This window comes from Schistocerca piceifrons, chromosome X, assembly GCF_021461385.2.
Source record: "Schistocerca piceifrons isolate TAMUIC-IGC-003096 chromosome X, iqSchPice1.1, whole genome shotgun sequence".
NCBI classification, from domain to species: domain Eukaryota; kingdom Metazoa; phylum Arthropoda; class Insecta; order Orthoptera; family Acrididae; genus Schistocerca; species Schistocerca piceifrons.
The window spans coordinates 191,730,263-191,750,720 of NC_060149.1; the positions used below are offsets into that span (position 1 = coordinate 191,730,263).

Consider the following 20,458-nt stretch of genomic DNA (forward strand, 5'->3'; position numbering starts at 1 on the left):
ACTTCTAGGTTGTTCAACATGATCCATGTAAAGGAGGAGCTGGCCATTGGAATTCCCTTTTCCGATTCAAACACCTAGCTACAGGCCAGTATTTGGCAGCTGAAATTGATGATGATGACACTTATGATCCCATGCGTGCTAAACTTAGAGGTACAGTTGGAGCTACTCTTCATTATACCTTATGAGTGCTTTAATTTTCCATTACAGAGGTGTTTAAAATGTAAATGATGTTCATGGAACCATTGATACTTAAACAAAAATGTATAATTTGGAAGACTGAAGATAAGTATATTGTGCTCTCATTGGAACATGCATCAATTTCATCCAGAAAGACTCACTTTCCTTGTTTAACTCATTAACAGTAACATGTATAACAGTTGCTTCCCTATTAACAGTGCTCCATAGTTCGTGCTTTAATACCTTTCACGTGAAATAGGTGACAGTTATTCTGTATTGCATTAGGTGTTCGTTTATTGACAGTTTTCTAGTTTGGCTTCTATACATGCTTGTCTGTAGAAAAATACGTGTTGATTACTTACTAATGAGATATTGGTAAAGCTTAATAATAAGTAGCACCCTGTTGTCATTTTCTGTTACCTTAACAAACCATTGTGCTGTGCATACATTTTTATTATTACTGGTGCCACATTGTCTGGCTGGAATATTAGTGGGATGAAGTGGAAAACACCTAATCAAGCTGTGAGTTTCAGTAGTTTGGGAGAGGGAACACTAAGTAATATAAGGTTGCACAGTATGTTATGGCAGCCCACAGTGTTCAAGGTCTGTGATTGATATGATGATGATTATAAATAAAATTTGCAGTGTCCAGGAAGCTATATATGACCCCACCTGGGACTGAATGTCAAATAGTGAAAGAGTTCATTTAGTCATGATTGCATTTGTCTCTATTTAAGTGCTCTCCACAGCAGTTTATTTCTGCTGACTGTAATCTTTTATGCAGTCATGTATATGACACTGTGATCCTATAAAATTGTCTTTTGGCACTGCCATAATTTACCATTGTGGCTTTTATATGAGTCTTGTCTTTTTCAGTTCTGCAGTTTCTTGTTACAGATACACTGTCTTCCTATAGCTGTGCTGAAACCCTCCATCCCCCCCCCCCCTTTTCTCTTCTTTTCTTGGTGTCCAAGAAATATAATCTTCATTTTGGTTTTCCAGGCTCTCCAACTCAGTGTCATAAATTTTTATCTTCTTTTTATTTTATCATTTCTCACTGGAGGGGGCACCTATTTGTGAATACACTAGTACCTAAATTACCGCATTTTGAATTCTAAACTGATAATCATGTTTCATGTTTTCTTTAAATGTATAATAATTTTTTCGGGTAAATTCGAGGTTAAGTTCCACAGTCAGACCATTAGTTTCTAAAGTACTATACCCTAGAGGATCTTGGTGCAAGTGGGACACAAACTTAACAGAGTGAAATAAGTTCACGTACCAGTAGCTCAGCACTTTTTGGAGCTATGTTTAAAGTGATTGTTGCTGTAACACATGTGGAAGTGAGGAGAGATTTATAAATTAAAATAAAAGTATTTGCTGTGAAAAGTACAATACAATACAATACTTGAAACTTTGGTATTTTGCTATATTTTAACACACATTTATGATATTTATATAATCTTACATTTATAACTTTTGTTGCAGATCCTCAAGGTGGACCAGTGTTCCATTTAGTTTCTGTTCCTCATCCCAATGAAATTGCATCATTGTTTGAATTGGATCCAACTACACTAACACGTGGAGACTCCCTTGTCCCACAGTCATCTTATGTTCGCCTTCACCACCTGTGTACTAATACGTGGGTTCACAGCACATCTATTCCCATTGACAAAGATGATGAGAAACCTGTGATGTCTAAAGTAAGTAATATCCATAAAAATGAGACCCGACACCTGTATTGTTGAGATTTGCTGCAGTCACATGCAGAAGGGAGACTTCTACTGACAGTGTATTTTCCATCCATCCTAAATCTGAAATTTCAATTATCAGTTGACTTTTCTGCCATTACTTAGTAGTCTTTATGTTCATATCTGCATAAATGGTTAATGTGTTTAGCGTTCCTGTTAGTTTTACATTTTACTGCCATGTGCACATGCAGTAGATATGTGTTGGGGTTTTACAGAATTATTTTGTACTTTGTTTTGAGAGAGTATCTCTCCTTCTGATTTTTTTATTCTTCCTTCTCTTGTCCCCTTCTCCTCCTATTTCCTCTCTCTCCTCATCTCTTCTTGTCACTTCCTTCTCTCCTTTCCCAACTCTCTTCTTCTTGCCTCCACCCTCAGCGGACCCACGCCACGCTTACAATCTTTCTTGAGTAGGTGCATTGTGAGTATGGCGCAAATTGCAGTATTTCTTCTTTTTCCTGTGCTGCAATTTTACGCTCTGGCTATATATTATTTCAGACTTGGTTTATTGGACAGATTCTGAATATTCCCTGCTCACAATCAGACTTGCTCATTAGACATTATGGATTTTCACCACTTTATCTATTTTACAGGACTTAATTCAGTTAACTTATGGTTGGTCCTTACATTTGAGTTTGACCTCCACTTGTCACGGAAGTGCGGGCTATGCGGGGAAGAGCCAGTCCATGTGTTCTATGGCAGCCTGCTGACTCTGCAGGGTATGCACTACTGATGTCTGAGCTGTTACTTCCTTGCACATCCTTTTGGGGTTGCTGGGGCACTAGAACTCCAGGCAGTGACCATCAAACCATGTGGCCATTGCTCACACTGAGTTGCCCCCTTGGGGAGAGCTGTCATTTGGAATAGGTGGCATCACTACGGATCTCTCACACAGTGAAAACTTGAAAGTTATTAGCCAGTGACATCGAGGCTTTGGCAGTCTCTTCAGACAGACCTAAATGCTTCAATGCAGACTGACTCCAAGAAACTTGTGTCCTTACCCACCCTATGGGAGAACATCAAAGCCAAGCAGTTTGTATAATCTTTTTCCCCTCAGTTCTAGTTTGCACCTGGAATGTTGGAGGATTCTTTCTATCTTATAAACCAACATTGTTTGTAGATAACATTAAAAATGTACTTGGAGAAACCACTTCCTTCAGTAAATTAACAAGAGACTAATTAAAACAATGAATTCTACCCTGTACTGAGTGGTACTTGCTTGCGAGAATCTTGGTGACATACCTACCGTATTTACTCGAATCTAAGCCGCACTTTTTTCCGGTTTTTGTAATCCAAAAAACCGCCTGCGGTTTAGAATCGAGTGCAAAGCAAGCGGAAGTTCTGAAAAATGTTGGCAGGTGCCGCCACAACTAACTTCTGCCGTCGAATATATGTAGCGCAACACAGGCATGCTTTGTAGGCACAAAGATAAATACTGACGCCAAAATCTCTGCCTCAGTAAATAAATTAAAAAAAAGGTGGAAGACGAGCTTTTTTTCTCCGCCCCGAGTTTCGACCACTGCATTTTCATACATTATCCAACGAAGTAAATACAAATTAAGTATTGTTCATCTTCGAATGTAGCAGAATTTCAATGTACTACGATATTCCGACTGGCAAGATTGTTTGGGATGTTTGTCAATATGGCCAACTCTACGTTCTGAATTTTTTCCTACCTGTGAGAAGAGATGGTCGCTAATAGGAACCTGATGAAATGTGAATCACATGGAGTATTCTCTTCACCATAAGAATAATACGAATATAAACATTTTGCCATGTAGTCTTTCGTGTTTGCTGCTATCTCATTTAAATGCTGTCTGCCTAATAAACTACGAAACTACAGTGAGACAACAGCAAACGCGGAAGAATATACATATCATGCCATGTTTATATCCGTATTATTCTTATGCCTAATAGTGATACAGTCAGAAATGAAGCACAGCAACTGACTAGATTTTTAAATCTAAGATGACTCTAATTTCTGTGCAGAATTTGATGTACTAAAGAAGCGGCCGCAAAGATTTTCAAACGGAGAAAAATTTTCGCCTAACTCTCGTTCAGAACATCATCTATCATACGCAGTCTATTATTTGGTTCTTGTTGATCATTATCAAAGAAAGCAGCAGTGTAGGTAACAACAAATAGCAGACTCTTGCCATTGTTTCGCTAATGAGACGATTCCTCTTATATATATATGATTGTAAGCGACGTAGCGCGCACAAAAGCAAGCCATGCCGCGAGCGGCGACAGGCCGAAACACGCACTATTAGAATGCGACAAACAATGCATGACACAGTACAGTAATGCATTTTCAGCTTAGAGTGACGTAAACATCTATAACAAAGAAAACGGCACTTATCAGATCAAAGCAAAATAAGCAATCGATTCAAATCGGATGAAGCACGTGAAAAAGGAAGGGTACCCGTATAAATACGGACGGAGCGCCTGACGCATAGCAATGGCTACCTGGTAAAGCTTAACTGCTTACGACTCGAACCAAACTACTGTAGCTGTATCTTCATTCATTCGACCTAAATTGTGTCTCATATTACAATGGACCAACTTTGTTTCGATTTGGAGGTGCGGCCTAAAACTTTTATCTCCCCTTGAATTTCGAGTCTCAAATTTCAGATGCGTCTTAGATTCGGGAATTTTTTTTTCCTTTATCTCGAATCTCATTTTTCAGGTGCGGCTTAGATTCGAGTAAATACGGTATTACCATAACCGCCCCCCCCCCCCCCCCCCAAACCCTGAACGTGTTACTGCTTTTAATTTTTCACTGGGAGCTATCACTGTTGATTGATGAGTAATTATGGTAAACCTGAAAAAGTAAGCTTCTGACACTGGAGTGTTCGTCATTGGTTTTTTATAGGGCATTTGCTTTGTGTGAAAGGAAAAATCATGGTCTGCTGTTGTGATGTACAGCCGCATTTCCCACCATGATGTGGTGCTTTTTGTTTTATCCTGTTCTTGTTTATGTAGGCCATAGTAAATCATGATTCCTAGGTTGAAATTAAGAACACTATCCAGGGTAAAAATTCGCAATAAAGTTAGTGCCAAAGGCAACTGAAAGATTATGATCACTCGAGAGTAACAGAAACAAAGGTCATTCATGTGATACCAATTCTGAGGGAAGCCTCATTCCAGGTGGCTTGCATAGTGGTATCCGTGGTGGCTGCACCATGTGTAGTAATGTGAAGCAGTGCGGAGATGGTGCAGTGTAGAACAGAGCATCTTGGCGTGTTCCGATTGATGAGCTACAAGTGTAGCTGGCTCCTGGCCTGGAACTGAGTGAGCAACTGAATGCTCCTGCTGGAGACTTTGCTGTAAGTTTCTAACATATGGATGTATGTCCATATCAACATGACATGGTAATTGTTTCCTCAATAGCACCACTGCTAGTTTCCTGATGTGCACTGCTCTGAAGTGTGGCTAGTGCCCTCTGGTGCTTTTTGTAACAGATGGTGTATCAACAGACTGTTTGTATACAGTATTGTGTCCGTAACATGTGATATCAGTGTGGTATCATTAGGTTGGTACATAAGTTCATAGTGTTTTTGTTTTGCATATTGCTATTCCAGTTGCTATGGGTTTATTTACCAATTGTCATTTTTTATCTGTGGTTCATTGTTGCTATTTGAGTTTACATATTGTCATTTTGTCATTTGGAGATAGTGTGTGGAGCTATGAATGCTAGAAAATGCAGTACCAAGTTGTGAAATAGCAACATTTCTAACATATTCATCTGTTTGAGTTCAGTAGAGTGCTGCTAGAAGTGGAGGCAGCCAGAAACATTTGCACTGTGTGTGGGTATAACGCCTTTGGAAAGAGCATGGCAAGAAAATCATTTTCTCATTTTAAGGAGGATTGTTTTGATATTAGTGATTCTCGACATTCAGGAAGGCCTTTGGGTTTTAATGAAGATTATTTAAACGCATTAATTCACAATGATCCACATCAGTGTACTCAAGAACCGGCAAATGTGATGAATTGTGATCATTCTGCCATTGTCCGACATTTGCATGCAATGGGAAAGAGTCAAAAATCGGGTGTATGGGTACTGCATGCTCTAAACCAAAATCACAAAAATCAGTGGGTGACCACACCCGCATCTCTGCCCAATCGTCAATTCGCTCATGAACGACATAGACCATTCCTATCCTGTATTGTTACTGGTGACAAGAAATGGTGTCTATATGCTAACATAGGGAAAAGAAAGGAAGGGTTGAGTCCATACAAAGCAGCAACTCCCTGTACAAAGACCTGCATGCATCCACAAAAGACAATATTATGCGTCTGGTGGAAGATCGACGGTGTGTATGCTACGAATTGTTGCCCTGTGGTGTAACCGTCACTGCTGACATGTATTGTCAACAACTGAGATGTCTTGCAGACACAATCGAAGAACAATGACCAGAAAGATTGGACAGAGTGATGCTACGCCACAATAGCGCCTGCCTGCATTCTGCTAGACTGACAAAAAAATGCTCTACAGGAGTTGGGTTTGGGAGTCATTCTGCACCCTCCTTATTAACCTGATCTTGCTTGTGCCCTCAGATTTTCACCTTTTTCTGCTCGCTGTCAAATAACCTTCCAGGAAATTGTGTTCCGGATGAAAATGTTCTCCGATCATGGTTTGAAAAATTCTTCGCCTCAAAATCACATGATTCTTACAGCCACGGAATCGAAAATTTACCCCAGCATTGGCAGACTGTTATAAATAGTGCAGGAAAATTTATTATTGATGACTAAAGTCTTTATATTTCTTGTTTTTATTAAACTTATGGAAAACGCTTCAAACTTATGCAACAATGTAACTGTAAATAGTCTCCAGGGGATAAATGTGGGGGGGGGGGGGGGGGGCACATGTAGGCAAACCTGCAGGATGAAGACGCCATACAATCAGCATACGTAGTCAGCCTGTGCCTAATATCTAACACTTTTACTGCCAAAACTTCAGGCATGTGTCTTCCCACTGAACTAACAATTCAAGTTACGGAGACAGTAGCTGGCTGCTTAATGAAAACTCATCATATGAGTAACCATCATTCTATGTCATTTGTGGAGATGATCATCCTCCTCAATCCCAGAAGTGTGCTACCCTATTAAGGGACATAAAATTCATGAACTTAAACTCTCTGATCACTTCAATTTTTTTTTAATCTCTGGAAAAGTAAGACCACTTGCATCCCATCCCAGTGGTATCGAATTTTGTCACTGCTGTGGCCAGGTCATCAGCAGTACCTCAAATATTTACTCCCTACATTATTTCAGTGTTGACCTCTGGTAGTCGCAAAGGACATTAACACATGGAGGATAGAAACAATGTTCTCGTGAGCTTTCTGCTCTACCATTTTCAGGTATCTCGACTCCTCACACTGGAGAAGCAGCATCCTCCTTTGGTGTATACTGGTGATGGGGCTCCTTTTAGGGAACCACCTCCCAGATTTGTACAGACCAACCACCCAACATCAGCCAGTGGCTGAAGAAGCCGTGGACTGCAGATCCCAGGGGTGCCTGCTTCTTTTTGGTTCCTACCCTCATAGTGGATAAGTCCTCTTAAGAGTGCCAACCCGCTGTAGTAGTTGAGGAGAAAAAGAAGTCTTGGGATACTGCTCCTCAGGTTTGTCCAAGGCACCAGATCTCCACATGCTATTGGAATCAGGATCTATGTGTGTAGATGTTGTTCCAGCTGCATCTCTCGCAGTGATACTGAGGTTCGACCTGTTCCCTGGCCCCATCACACCTAACCAGGACACCCTGAACATTATAATTCGATAGAACTCCAGTGAATGTTACTGCTGCTTGTCAGAACAACAACAGTTTAACTACTACTACTACTACTACTACTACTACTACTACTAAAAATAATAATAATAATAATAATAATAATAATAATAATAATGTACTTTTCTGCAATCTGTGTTACTCTCCAAGAAACATATTTCATGGCCATTGTCCATCCCTTTGAGTTGCGGTGCCTTCTGTTGGAACTGTACTGAAGGAATCTGTATATTGATTCACACATGTCATCAATTAATGGCTTACCCTATGCATACATCAGACGCAATAGCAGTGTGTGAACAAAGCCAGCAGTCACCATTTCCCACTCGAGGAACTTATGAACGTTGAGATGGCCACCTTAATCTTACAACTTTCCCTTCCAACCCTTTATCCTACTTTTTCATTTCAGTGTATTGACCAATTTGTGTCTGATCTCGATCTGTGTGTCCTCAATGATGGTAGTCCTATCAACTTCAGTGCCACTCATGGTACCTTCTCAGTGAGTGACCTTATGATCTCTTCTGCTGGTCTCTTGGCTTCACTACAATGATCACTATATGATGATATTTGCGACAGTTACAGTATCACCTTCTGGTGGTACTGATACTGTCAGTTCTTTGTCACTGCCCTGACAGAACAATTTCCATGTTGTGCTCCCCAAAGAGCCAATTGCAGTTGTGTATCTCTTCCGTCACCTTTGTTCCTGCTCTGTCAGACTGTATCACAGAGATTGTCAGAGATGTCTGTGACGTGATCATCCGTACCACTGGAAATGGTATCCCTCTTTCTATGGACCCCCTCCACCGGTGACAGATACCACTTTTGCCAGACTTTGTAATGGCTATTCAGGACTATCAAAGGGCCATGCAAATCTCAAGTGATGTCCTTCACAGATCACTCTCATAACTTTTAAGCGGCTCCACACAAAGGCTTGCTACCTAATTAACGACAGTAAGAAGGAATGCTCTAAGAGCAGAGTGTCCTCGTTGGGATGATATATCTTTTCATCCCAGGTGTCAGACAAGTTTCGTAGTCTACTAGACTGCCAAAGATTAACAACTGTTCCAGTTATACTCCTTCTTTGTGGTATTCTGACTGTTGTGTCACTTCATGTTGCACATGTCAACAAAGTGAGGATCTTACTTCTTCAATTCCTGCAGTGCCAACTATTACTCATTTGTGCAATCACCATATAATTTCTAGTTACCGGCTTGTCAAATTCATTTTGCATACTCGCCCTCAAATGAGTTTATCAGTCAGACTACACTTCAGAACTCTCTGCTGGGACCTCCACCTACGACTCTTCCCCTTAGAATGTACCCATCATGGATTCCTGTGCACTCTTCCTTAGTTAGTTCCCAAATGACAGGTTAGGACAAAATAATTTCAAAAGACCTAAAGTTTCAGTTGCCCTCATGATCTTTTGGCATTTGTTCCTCTCAGTTCTTCAGTAGTATTAGGGTACTACTATTATTTACACTACCGGTTTTAAAACTGTGGATACCACAGGATATGCTTTTTCATCTCCCACTGGTCAGGAACAACATTTATTGCCAGAAACATAGTATTTTTACAGCAGAGCTGGTAGCCATTAACAAAGCCGTGCATTATATTAAAACAGACCTCTCACATCCATGTTTCAATGTGTAGTAACTCAGTGAGCATTCTCCAGGCTACTGATCAATGTTACTCCAGTCATCCCATGTTATCTGATATTCACAATCTTCTCCCTGAGTTTCGTCCTACTGCCTGCTCAGTTGTTTTTCTCTGCGCACCAAATCATAAGGGTGTCCCAGGGAATGAACTGGCTGATTGTTGGGCTAAAGAAGTTACTTCTTGCCCAGCATTTGCTTTGACAAACCTGGGTGCAGAGGTGTGGGTGCAAATCTCTACTCATTCATAGCAAGATCATCATCTGGTGGCTTACTGTCATGTCTAACAAACTCATTACTATCAAGGAGACTATGAATGCATGGCACTCATCCTTCCATTTCTCCCAGAAGGAATTCATCATCCTGTGTTGCTTCTACATTGGCCATATCAGATTAACGCATAGTCTTATCTTATGTAATGAGACAGCCTCATGTTGTGGTTGAGGAGTCTTACAGATAGTACCCTCCAGAGGGCTCACAGCTCTTTTGGTGAATATTAAAAACATATTTGGTGAACTCTTTTCCTTTAGTAAATTTCAAAGTGTTTCTATCTTAATTAAGATGACAAATCCTACCCAGTCCCAGGTGTTACTCTCTTGTAAACAACTTGGTGATGTACTTGCTACTATAACATCTCATAAAAGTATGCAATTACTTGGGAGACGAAGGATCCAATCTGTGCATTGTGTATGTCAAGAGTTACCAAACAGCAATGTCGAAACCAGCACATTCATCCTCACTTTTTAGGGGAGTTTGTCTTCAGGAAATGTCAAAATCACCGTTTGTTGCCACAATGTGAAGTTGCATTTCGGGCCCCAAATGCGACGCTGTAAATGCCAACATTCCAGGCATGTGTCTTTCTGGTCCCCTAATCAGTGAATGTACAATTCAGGAACTGAAGGTCACTAATCGCCTGTTATATTTTGAAGCTCAGAAGAAATACGATCTTTTGTATCTAGTCTCAGTGATATTGACTTTTACCATTACTGTGAGCAGTTTGTTGGCATATTTATTCCCTCAAGATTGAACATGCAGTATTTGCACAAATAAACTTGAACATGGTGGTGATAGGCCCTCCTCTCTCGTGATTCCTGTGGCACAATCTTCAGAGACCACTGCTCACACCTGGCTAGAAAAGCAGCATTCTCTTCCGGTGTCTCCGCTAACAGGGCTCCCTTTCAGGAACCCTCTCCCCAGAAAACCAGAGTCAAGCGACTTGACACTAGCCAGTGCCTGAAGGAGCCACAGTACCTGAAGGTGTCCCAGAAATGCCACCTCTTTTCTCCATTTCCTACATCAACAGCAGATAAGCCTTTACCAGCATCTCAGTTGCCAAAAGTTGTGAAAGAGGAAAAGAAAGTGAATTTGGGACTCTGGGGGCACCACATTGCCCTCACACTGTTGGACTCGGAACTGATTTTCGTTGATGTTGTTCAACCCTCACCAGTGGCAGAAAGTGACCATGTGGCATGATGTGTCTTGGCCCTTTCATGTCTAACTAGAACCCTCTCCATGTGATAATTCAATGGAACTGCAAGAACTAAAAAAGGCATGTTGAAAAGTAATGCCTCTGATTTTTTTATGTGAAAACTCTTAAAGCTTTTCAAATAAAACAAACTTTATTAACATTCTCCATCTTTATTAATTGTGTCTACATATTTATTTCTCAACATAGTCACCCTGGTGATGGACACATTTCTCGGAATTAGACACCAGTTTCTTGATTATGTCACTTTATAGTCAGAGCCCTAACTCCACCTCTGGTTGCACTTCTTCATCACTGTCAAAGTGAATTCCTTCAAGGTGTCCATAAGTTTTGGAAACAGGTGAAAATCAGATGGGCCAAATTGGTAATGTGTGGATGATAATCAATGGCAGGGCTCCCAGAGTGTTGGATTGTTGCAGTTATCATAGTGCCTGTGTGTAGTCTGGCTTGTCATCCGGAAGAAAATGGTGCTCCATGTGTAAACAAACTCTTCAAATTCATGCTTTCAGCTTTCTGAGTGTCTGGCAGTACCTTGCACAGTTTATGGTGATGCCTTTGGGCATGAATTCCAAAGGTACCACAATATGAACATCCCAGAACATTATGAGCATGACTTTGCGTGCTGATGGCATGATCTTGAACTTTAAGGCATCGGTGACCATTTGTGATGGAACTCCATTGATGCTCTTTCATTTTTGGGATGAAAATGGTGAACCCAGCTGTCATTACCTGTCACAATGTCATTAAGGAACCCATTACCCTCATGCTGAAAACACAAAAGAAATTGTTGACAGATGTCCAGTTTCCTGTGTTTTGTGCCTGAAGTCAGCATTCGAGGCACCCCCCCTGCACACAGTTTTCTGTATCGCAGTTCTGCAAAGATGTGCTGTTCGCGCTGTAGTGATATGCCACACTTACCTGAGAGCTGTCTCTGTGTTATCTGTTGCTGGGAACGTGGTGTTTTTATAGTAGAGCTGATAGCCATTAACAGAGCCCTATATTTTATTAAACAGACCTTCCGTGACCACATGTTAATTTCTAGTGACTCAGTGAGCAGTCTCCAAGCTATTGTTTTGTGTTACTTTTGTCACCCTGTGATATCTGCTATTGATGATATTCTCTCAGTCCTTAGTCCTACTGCTTTCTCAGTTGTCTTTCTCTGGGTCTCAATTCATGTTGGTTCCTGAAGAATGAACTGGATGACCGTTTACCTAGTGAACAATAACTAGCCCATATGATCCAAAATGCAGATTTGAGGGTGGAGATAAGACCCCTCCTTACTTGGAGATGGAGCAACATCTGGTGCGATACTGTCCCCTCTAATAAACTCTGCACTATCAAGGAGACTACTACTGCATGACACCCCTCCTTCTGCTCTTCCTAGAAGAAACCTAACTGTTCTTTGTTGCCTCTGCATCGGACATCCCAGATTAACCCATAATTGTAGCTTGTGTAATGAGCATGTCCCATGTTGTGCTTGTGGCACATTACAGATAGTATCTCACCTGCGGGTGGAATGCCCTTTCTGGCTCTCTGTGGAAAGCATGATCTTTCAGATTCCTTGCCTGTAATATTGGTGCACAACATAGACAGTTGAAGGGGTTCTTCATTTTCTCTGAGAATGTGGATTGTATTCTCAAGCATAACATTTTAAACTACTTTCGGAGGCCGTGACAGGTTAATTGGGGTTGGGACGTCTCCTGCCACTGCTGGGTCTGCATGACCATCGACTGTACTTCCTCTGCCAGCTGCCTTGTTAATCCCTCTTTTAAGCTGTTTTATTTGCTTTTAGATATGATGAGCCCATTTACCTGCTACACTCCATTTTACATTTTAGGAGTAGCATGCTGATGAAGGCGAGAACCTAAGTATTCCTTATGCGTGCTGCTAGTTGACTACAAAAGGGCAGTTGAACAGGTTTTTATACTTCTTTCTGAGATAGTGGGTTCTGTTCCCATCTTTAACACTGTGACTATAATGGTTGGTGGTTGTTTGACAGTGGGACAATTCCCCTATCACATGCAGAATTGTGAGTGACACCCATTTATTAACGTGATTATTTCCCTCACCTTCTTTTATTATTGTCAGTCCTCCCAGTTAAAGGCATCTGATCACCTTCTGATCTGCGCATCAGACCATATCATATACTTTTACCTCCTTTAATTATTTCTAAGCTCTTCCATCAATATTGTTTTCAGTGCCTTGATTGCACCACTTTTACATTCTGTCATACTTCAATCAAATTTCTGGTAGACATCACTAACTTCAGATGATATCTCTCTCTCTTGCTCCCTCTTGACCAAGGACCCCAAGACTGTGCTGTTCAGACACTTAACCCCTAACCAATCAATCAACCAACCAACTTTGTAAATCGTAGCTTAATCCAGGTGGGATGCCCCCTCCATCTGGTTCTCCACACCAATCATCATATTTTGGATGATTTGCATCTAATTTAAGTGAATGATTTATTGACAGGTGAACTGGTTATTCATTTTCTTAGAGAAAATGATTTTTATCCTCAGGTCTAATGGTTTAAACTGCTGTCAGGGCATGGGAGGTGTGATTCTGTTTGGGGTAATTCCTGCCACTTGCTGTGTTCAGGGCGTCCTTGATCCTACATCCTCCACCAGGTGCCCTGGCCATCCATTCATTACTGCTTGTATTTTTAGGTGCAGTTAGCCTATTTCTGTGGTGCACTCTATTTTATTTTTTGGGAATTCCCCTTCGTAGCCATTCATGTTGAAGTGTCAGTTCCGGGTTGAGATGGTGCACTGGCCTTGGATTGAATCTGCCTGGTGGATTAATGATGAAGGTTGGTGTGCTGACCAGTCTGGATGTAGTTTTTAGGCAGTTTATCACATCCACTAGATGAATGCTGGGATGGTACCTGAGTCCAACATTGATTACATGATTCACAAACATTTAGAAAACTTTTGGTCACTTTCGTGTGAATAATGGTGCATGCAGACAATTGGGGTGTTCGCATCCCAACCCAGGGTAACAGCGTGGCATCAGGAGGGGCATCCAGCCATCTCTTAAGTTTTCATAACAAATCCATTAATAATCATGGTGACCCTATACTGATGTCTGACAAAGGTGTAAGAAAAAGAATGGATGACCTTTCATATAACTCTCGAATAAAGGCAAAACCATAAGGATCCCTTATCTTTGATTCGAGCAATTCTTCAGGCTTTTCCAGTGATCCATTGACATCTTGAGGTGATGGGTACCCTGCTGGATATCAGCATTCTGTTTTGAGTCCAGTGGAGTTATAGGTGATCCCTCTGTGGTCTGCTCCCACGTGAAGCATCCTGTGATGTTTCACCTCTGGCCCTGTGTGCTTGGTGCTCTGTCTGCAATTCACGTCACGTGTTTACACTCTCAGTTCTTGGCCTGGCGCACTGAACCAAAGAGAAAAAGCCTAAAACACTCTCAGTTCTTGGCCTGGTACACTGGACCAAAGAGAAAAAGCCTACGGAAGCAGCATCTGGTGGGAGCAGGTGGCAGATGGAATGCTGGAACTGACTGTGAAGGGGGAAGGCCTTAAGTTAAATACTGACCCCTTTATGAGTGGCAGTCTTAGGTAGCACCTGATGAAGATAATGAGCCATCCATCTGGCAACTTGATTACTTCTTTCACCTAATTTTAATATTGTTGGTCGCACTGATGTTCATTACATTTTAAGCTTTCCCAGTTTTACTGTTACTGTTCGCCCTTCCACCCAAATAGAAGGTAGTGGAGTGGTCTCTCACCAGCTGTCTGGCCTGCAGACCAGCCTGAGAGATGTAGTTTTACCCTCCAATATAGCTTTCAGTGCCTTGATTTTCCCACTCTTACATGCTTCTGCAATGCAATCAAATGTGTGGCTAACGTCACTAACTCCAGACGGACTACACCATAAATAAAAGACTGCTGACCTCAGTGTGTAGTAACTTACCAATCCCTCTGAAACCAACTAATAACACCACCCCTCCATTTTATGACCCATTGTCTTCCCTCCTCTCCTACTTACTCCTCTCGACCCCTTCTTTATCCTCCCGTCATCTACTCCACCAGTCTACACATTCATCCCACCCTTGTGGTCACCACTCCTCTGCCACTCATGGACCACCTCTCCCATCCCTTCTCCAGGCTTCCCTCCCGCGTCCAGCCTTCCTGATTTAGGTTTTCCGTGATTTCCCTAAATCACCCCAGTCAAATGCTGGGATGGTTCCTCTGAAAGGGCACGGCCGACTTCCTTCTCCATCCTTCCCTAATCCGATGAGACCGATGACCACGCTGTCTGGTCTCCTTCCCCAAACCAACCAACCAGGCTTCCCTACATTCCCTTCTCCCTTCTCATGACTCCTAGCTCCTGCCACTGGCTCCCCTCGCCGGCTCACCTATCCCCTCTCTGCTTTACAGTCTCTCCTTGCTGACTCCCTTCTCCCTCTCCAACTTCACTCTCAGGCTCCTCAACCTTCTCCGGCAGCTCTCTTCTCTCCAACTCCTCTCCCCCTCTTTTGCGCATACCCCCTCTGGCTCCTCTCCCCATCTTTGGCTCATCTCCCCCTCTTTGGCTCCTCTGCCCCCCCGAGTCCTCTGCCGCCACTGCGTACTCTGCACCATGGCGCCCCTCGCCCCCCCTGTCCCCTCGCCCCCCATGTCCCCTCGCCCCCCATGTCCCCTCGCAACCCCATGTCCCCTCGCCCCCCATGTCCCCTTGCAACCCCATGTCCCCTCGCAACCCCATGTCGCCTCGCCCCCCATTGCCCTCTCTCGCCCCCACCCCATGTCCCCTCTCGCCCCCACCCCATTCCCCTCTCGCCCCCACCCCATGTCCCCTCTCGCCCCCACCCCATGTCCCCTCTCGTCCCCACCCCATGTCCCCTCTCGCCCCCATCCCATGTCCCCTCACCCATCTTCCCCCTCGCCTCTCTCATCCTTGTCACCTCTCCACCTCCCCACCCCCTCCCCACCCCCTCCCCCTCCCCCTCCCCCTCCCCCTCCCCTTTCCCCTCCCGCTTCGGCTTCCCCTCCCTCTCCCCCCCTCCTCCCCCTTCCCCCTTCCCCCTTCCCCTTCCCATCCTCGTGTCCTCTACCGCTTGCTCTCTCACGATCCCCCCTCCACATCACATCTCTCTGCATCCTCCACTACACATCGCCTCTCCTCATCACCTCACCACTCCCGCTCTGTCACCTCTCCACCTCTCCCCCTCTCCCTCTGCCTGTCGTCTCTCCCTCTGCCTGTCGTCTCTCCCTCTGCCTGTCGTCTCTCCCTCTGCCTGTCGTCTCTCCCTCTGCCTGTCGCCTCTCCCTCTGCCTGTCGCCTCTCCCTCTGCCTGTCGCCTCTCCCCCTCCCCCTGTCGCCTCTCCCCCTCCCCCTGTCGCCTCTCCCCCTCCCCCTCCCCCTGTCGCCTCTCCCCCTCCCCCTGTCGCCTCTCCCCCTCCCCCTGTCGCCTCTCCCCCTCCCCCTGTCGCCTCTCCCCGTCCCCCTGCCCCTGTCGCCACTCCCCCTCCCCCTCCCCCTGCCCCTGTCGCCACTCCCCCTCCCGCTCCCCCTCCCCCTCCCCCTGTCGCCTCTCCCCCTCCCCCCGACGCCTCTCCCCATCCCCCAACTCCCCCTGTCGCCTGTGCCCCCCCACCACCCCCTGTCGCCTGTGCCCCTCCCCCTCCCCCACCTCCCCCTGTGCCCCTCCCCCTCCCCCTCGCCCACCTCCTCCTGTCGCCTCTGCCCCTCCCCCTCCCCCACCTCTCCCTGTCGCCTCTGTCCCTCCCCCTCCCCCACCTCTCCCTGTCGCCTCTGTCCCTCCCCCTCCCCCACCTCCCACTGTCGCCTCCCCTCCCCTCCCACCTCCCCCTCCCCCTTCCCCCTCCCACTGTCGCCTCCCCTCCCCTCCCACCTCCCCCTCCCCCTTCCCCCTCCCCCTGTCGCCTCTCCCCCTCCCCCTGTCGCCTCTCCCCCTCCCCCTGTCGCCTCTCCCCCTCCCCCTGTCGCCTCTCCCCATGTCGCCTCTCCCCCTCCCCCTGTCGCCTCTCCCCATGTCGCCTCTCCCCCTCCCCCTGTCGCCTCTCCCCGTCCCCCTGCCCCTGTCGCCTCTCCCCCTCCCCCTCCCCCTCCCCCTGCCCCTGTCGCCCCTCCCCCTCCCCCTGCCCCTGTCGCCACTCCCCCTCCCCCTCCCCCTCCCCCTCCCCCTGCCCCTGTCGCCACTCCCCCTCCCCCTCCCCCTCCCCCTCCCCCTGCCCCTGTCGCCACTCCCCCTCCCCCTCCCGCCGGTGCCCCCCCACCACCCCCTGTCGCCTGTGCCCCTCCCCCTCCCCCACCTCCCCCTGTGCCCCTCCCCCTCCCCCACCTCCTCCTGTCGCCTCTGCCCCTCCCCTCCCCCACCTCCTCCTGTCGCCTCTGCCCCTCCCCTCCCCCACCTCCTCCTGTCGCCTCTGCCCCTCCCCTCCCCCACCTCCTCCTGTCGCCTCTGCCCCTCCCCTCCCCCACCTCCTCCTGTCGCCTCTGCCCCTCCCCCTCCCCCACCTCCTCCTGTCGCCTCTGCCCCTCCCCTCCCCCACCTCCTCCTGTCGCCTCTGCCCCTCCCCCTCCCCCACCTCTCCCTGCCGCCTCTGCCCCTCCCCCTCCCACCTCCCCCTCCCCCTTCCCCCTCCCCCACCCCCTGTCGCCTCTGCCCCACCCCCTGTCGCCTCTGCCCCACCCCCTGCCGCCTCTGCCCCACCCCCTGCCGCCTCTGCCCCACCCCCTGCCGCCTCTGCCCCACCCCCTGCCGCCTCTGCCCCACCCCCTGCCGCCTCTGCCTCACCCCCTGTCGCCTCTGCCCCACCCCCTGCCGCCTCTGCCTCACCCCCTGTCGCCTCTGCCTCACCCCCTGCCGCCTCTGCATCTCCCCCTGCGCCTCTGCCCCTCCCCCTGCCCCTCCCCCTGTCGCCTCTGCCCCTCCCCCTGTCGCCTCCAAGGCACTGTGGTGACACCCACACCACCAGTACCAGTACCTACAAGCTCTGTGTCTGAGAACAAGGTGGAGATTTTGGCACCCGCTGAGGACCTAGATGTCACTGGGCCCTCAGACACAATGGATGTTGATTGCACAGGTACTCATCTGGTGGCAGCAGGTGATCCTGAGGTGTAGACTGCCTCATTGAGTGTTTCATGCACTCCCAGTCTCATGATCATGTAATCCTCCGGTGGAATTGCGGCGGTTTTTTCTGCCACCTGGCTGAGCTATGGTAACTGTTAAGCTTTACACCTGCTTTCTGCATTGCCCCTGGAAACCTGGTTCCCGGCAATGCGGACCCCTGCCCTCCGCGGCTGTAAGGGATATTACAGGAACTGTAGTGACTATAATAGAGTGTCAGGTGGAGTTTGTGTCTTTGTCCTGAACTCAGTATGTAGTGAATCTGTGCTCCTTCAAACTCCTCTTGAAGCTGAGGCTGTCAGAATAAGGACGATGCAGGAAATAACTGTCTGCAATGTATATCTTCCTCCACATGGTGCAGTATCCCTGAATGTATTAACTGCACTGACTGATCAACTCCCTAAACCTTTCCTACTTTTTGGAGATTTTAACGCACATAGCCCGTTGTGGGGTGGCACCATGCTTGCTGGCCTAGGTAGGGAGGTCGAAAATTTACTGTCACAACTCGACCTCTGCCTCTTAAATACAGGTGCCCCCACACATTTCAGTGTGGCATATGGCACATATTCGGCCATTGAGCTCTTGGTTTGCAGTCCGTCTATCCACTGGAGAGCACATGACGAGCTGTGTGGTAGTGACCACTTCCCCATCTTCTTGTCACCACCCTGCTGTCATGTCATGGATGCCTACGCAGATGGGCTTTAAACAAGGCAGTCTGGGAAGCCTTCACCTCTGCTGTCACTGCCGAATCTTCCACACATGGTGCCATTGATGTTGTTCTTGAGCAGGTCACTACAACGATGATTTCTACGGCAGAACCTCATTCTTTAGCGTGCCCCCAGCGAAAGTCAGTCCCTTGGTGGTCGCTGGAAGTCGCTGAGGCAATTAAAGAGCATCTGCGAGCTCTACAGTGACATAAGCCGCACACTTCACTAGAACACCTAATAGCCTTTAAGCAGCTCCATGCCCGCGTTCACTAGCTTATAAAACGACGGATCAGGTGTGCTGGGAGAAGTAGGAGGTACGTCTAATCCATTGGTTGCCATGCATCACCTTCCCAAGTCTGGATGAAGATCAGGTGTGTTTTTAGGTACCAGACCTCAACAGGTGCCCGTGGCATTAACATCAGTGATGTGTTATCTACCGATGCAAACGTCATTTCCGAGCACTTTACTGAACACTATACTTGAGCCTCTTCATCGGAGAACTACCCCCCAGCCTTTAGTACCCTCAAACGGTGGATGGAAAGGAAAGTCCTCTTGTTCACTACATGCCACAGTGAACCATATAACACCCCATTTACAGAGTGGGAGCTGCTCAGCACCCTTGCACATTGTCCCGACACAGCTCCTTGGCCTGATTGGATCCACAGTCAGATGATTAAACATCTCTCGTCTGACTACAAGCGACATCTCCTCGTCATCTTCAACTGGATCTGGTGTGATGGCATCTTTCCATCGCAATGGCGGGAGAGCACCATCATTCTGATGCTCAAACCCAGTCAAAACCTGCTTGATTTGGATAGCTACTGTCCCATCAGCCTCACCGACTTTCTTTGTAAGGTGCTGGAACGTATGGTGTGTTGGTGGTTGGGTTGGATACTGGAGTCATGGCCTACTGGCTGCATGTCAGGGCGGCTTCCATCAAGGTCGCTCTACCACTGATAATCTTGTGTCCCTTAAGTCTGCCATCCAAACAGCCCTTTTCCAGACATCGGCATTTGGTTGCTGTCTTTTTTGACTTATGTAAAGCATACGGCACGACCTGGTGACATCATATCTGTGTCACATTGTATGAGTGGGGTCTCCGAGGCCCACTCCCTATTTTTATCCAAAACTTCCTGTCGCTAGGTATTTTCTGTGTTCAAGTCAGTGCCTCAAATACTTCTCCCTGTATTCAGGAGAATGGCATTCTGCGGGGCTCCGTATTGAGTGTGTCTCTATTTTTAGTGGCTATTAACAGTCAATCACAGCTGTAGGGCCATTGGTCTCACATTTTCTGTATGCGGATGATTTCTGCATTTTGTACTGCTCCTACAGTACTAGTGGTGCTGAGCGGCACCTACAGGGAGCCATTCACAAGGTGCAGTCATGGGCTGTAGCCCACGGCTTCCAGTTTCCATCAGCGAAGTCGTGTGTCATGCATTTCTGTCGGCATTTCACCATTCATCCAGTAGCAGAACTTTACCTTAATGTCGATCCACTCAATGTAGTGGAGACATATTGAGTCTTAGGACTGGTTTTCGGTGCCCGATTGACTTGGCTACCTCACCTTAGTCAGTTTAAGTGGAAGTGCTGACAGCACCTCAATGCTGCCCGAGCCAAGACCCACTGGGGTGCAGATCACTCTATGCTGCTGCAGCTCTACAGAGCCCTTGTTCAATCCCGCCTTGACTATGGGAGTTTGGTTTATGGTTTGGTGGCGCCCTCAGTGTTGCGTTTACTCGACCCAGTGCACCACTGTGGCGTTCGCCTAGTGACAGGAGCTTT

At 46.6% G+C, this 20,458-nt stretch overlaps 1 protein-coding gene across 1 annotated transcript in view; it reads left to right on the top strand.

Annotated features, from left to right (window-relative positions):
• Positions 1 to 20,458, top strand: part of LOC124721161 (inositol 1,4,5-trisphosphate receptor) — a 360,416-nt gene that overhangs the window by 47,437 nt on the left and 292,521 nt on the right. The window contains exons 8-9 of the mRNA XM_047245990.1: positions 9 to 150; positions 1,666 to 1,880. Of these exons, the coding sequence (XP_047101946.1) occupies positions 9 to 150; positions 1,666 to 1,880 (357 nt within the window). The remainder of the gene's footprint in view (positions 1 to 8; positions 151 to 1,665; positions 1,881 to 20,458) is intronic.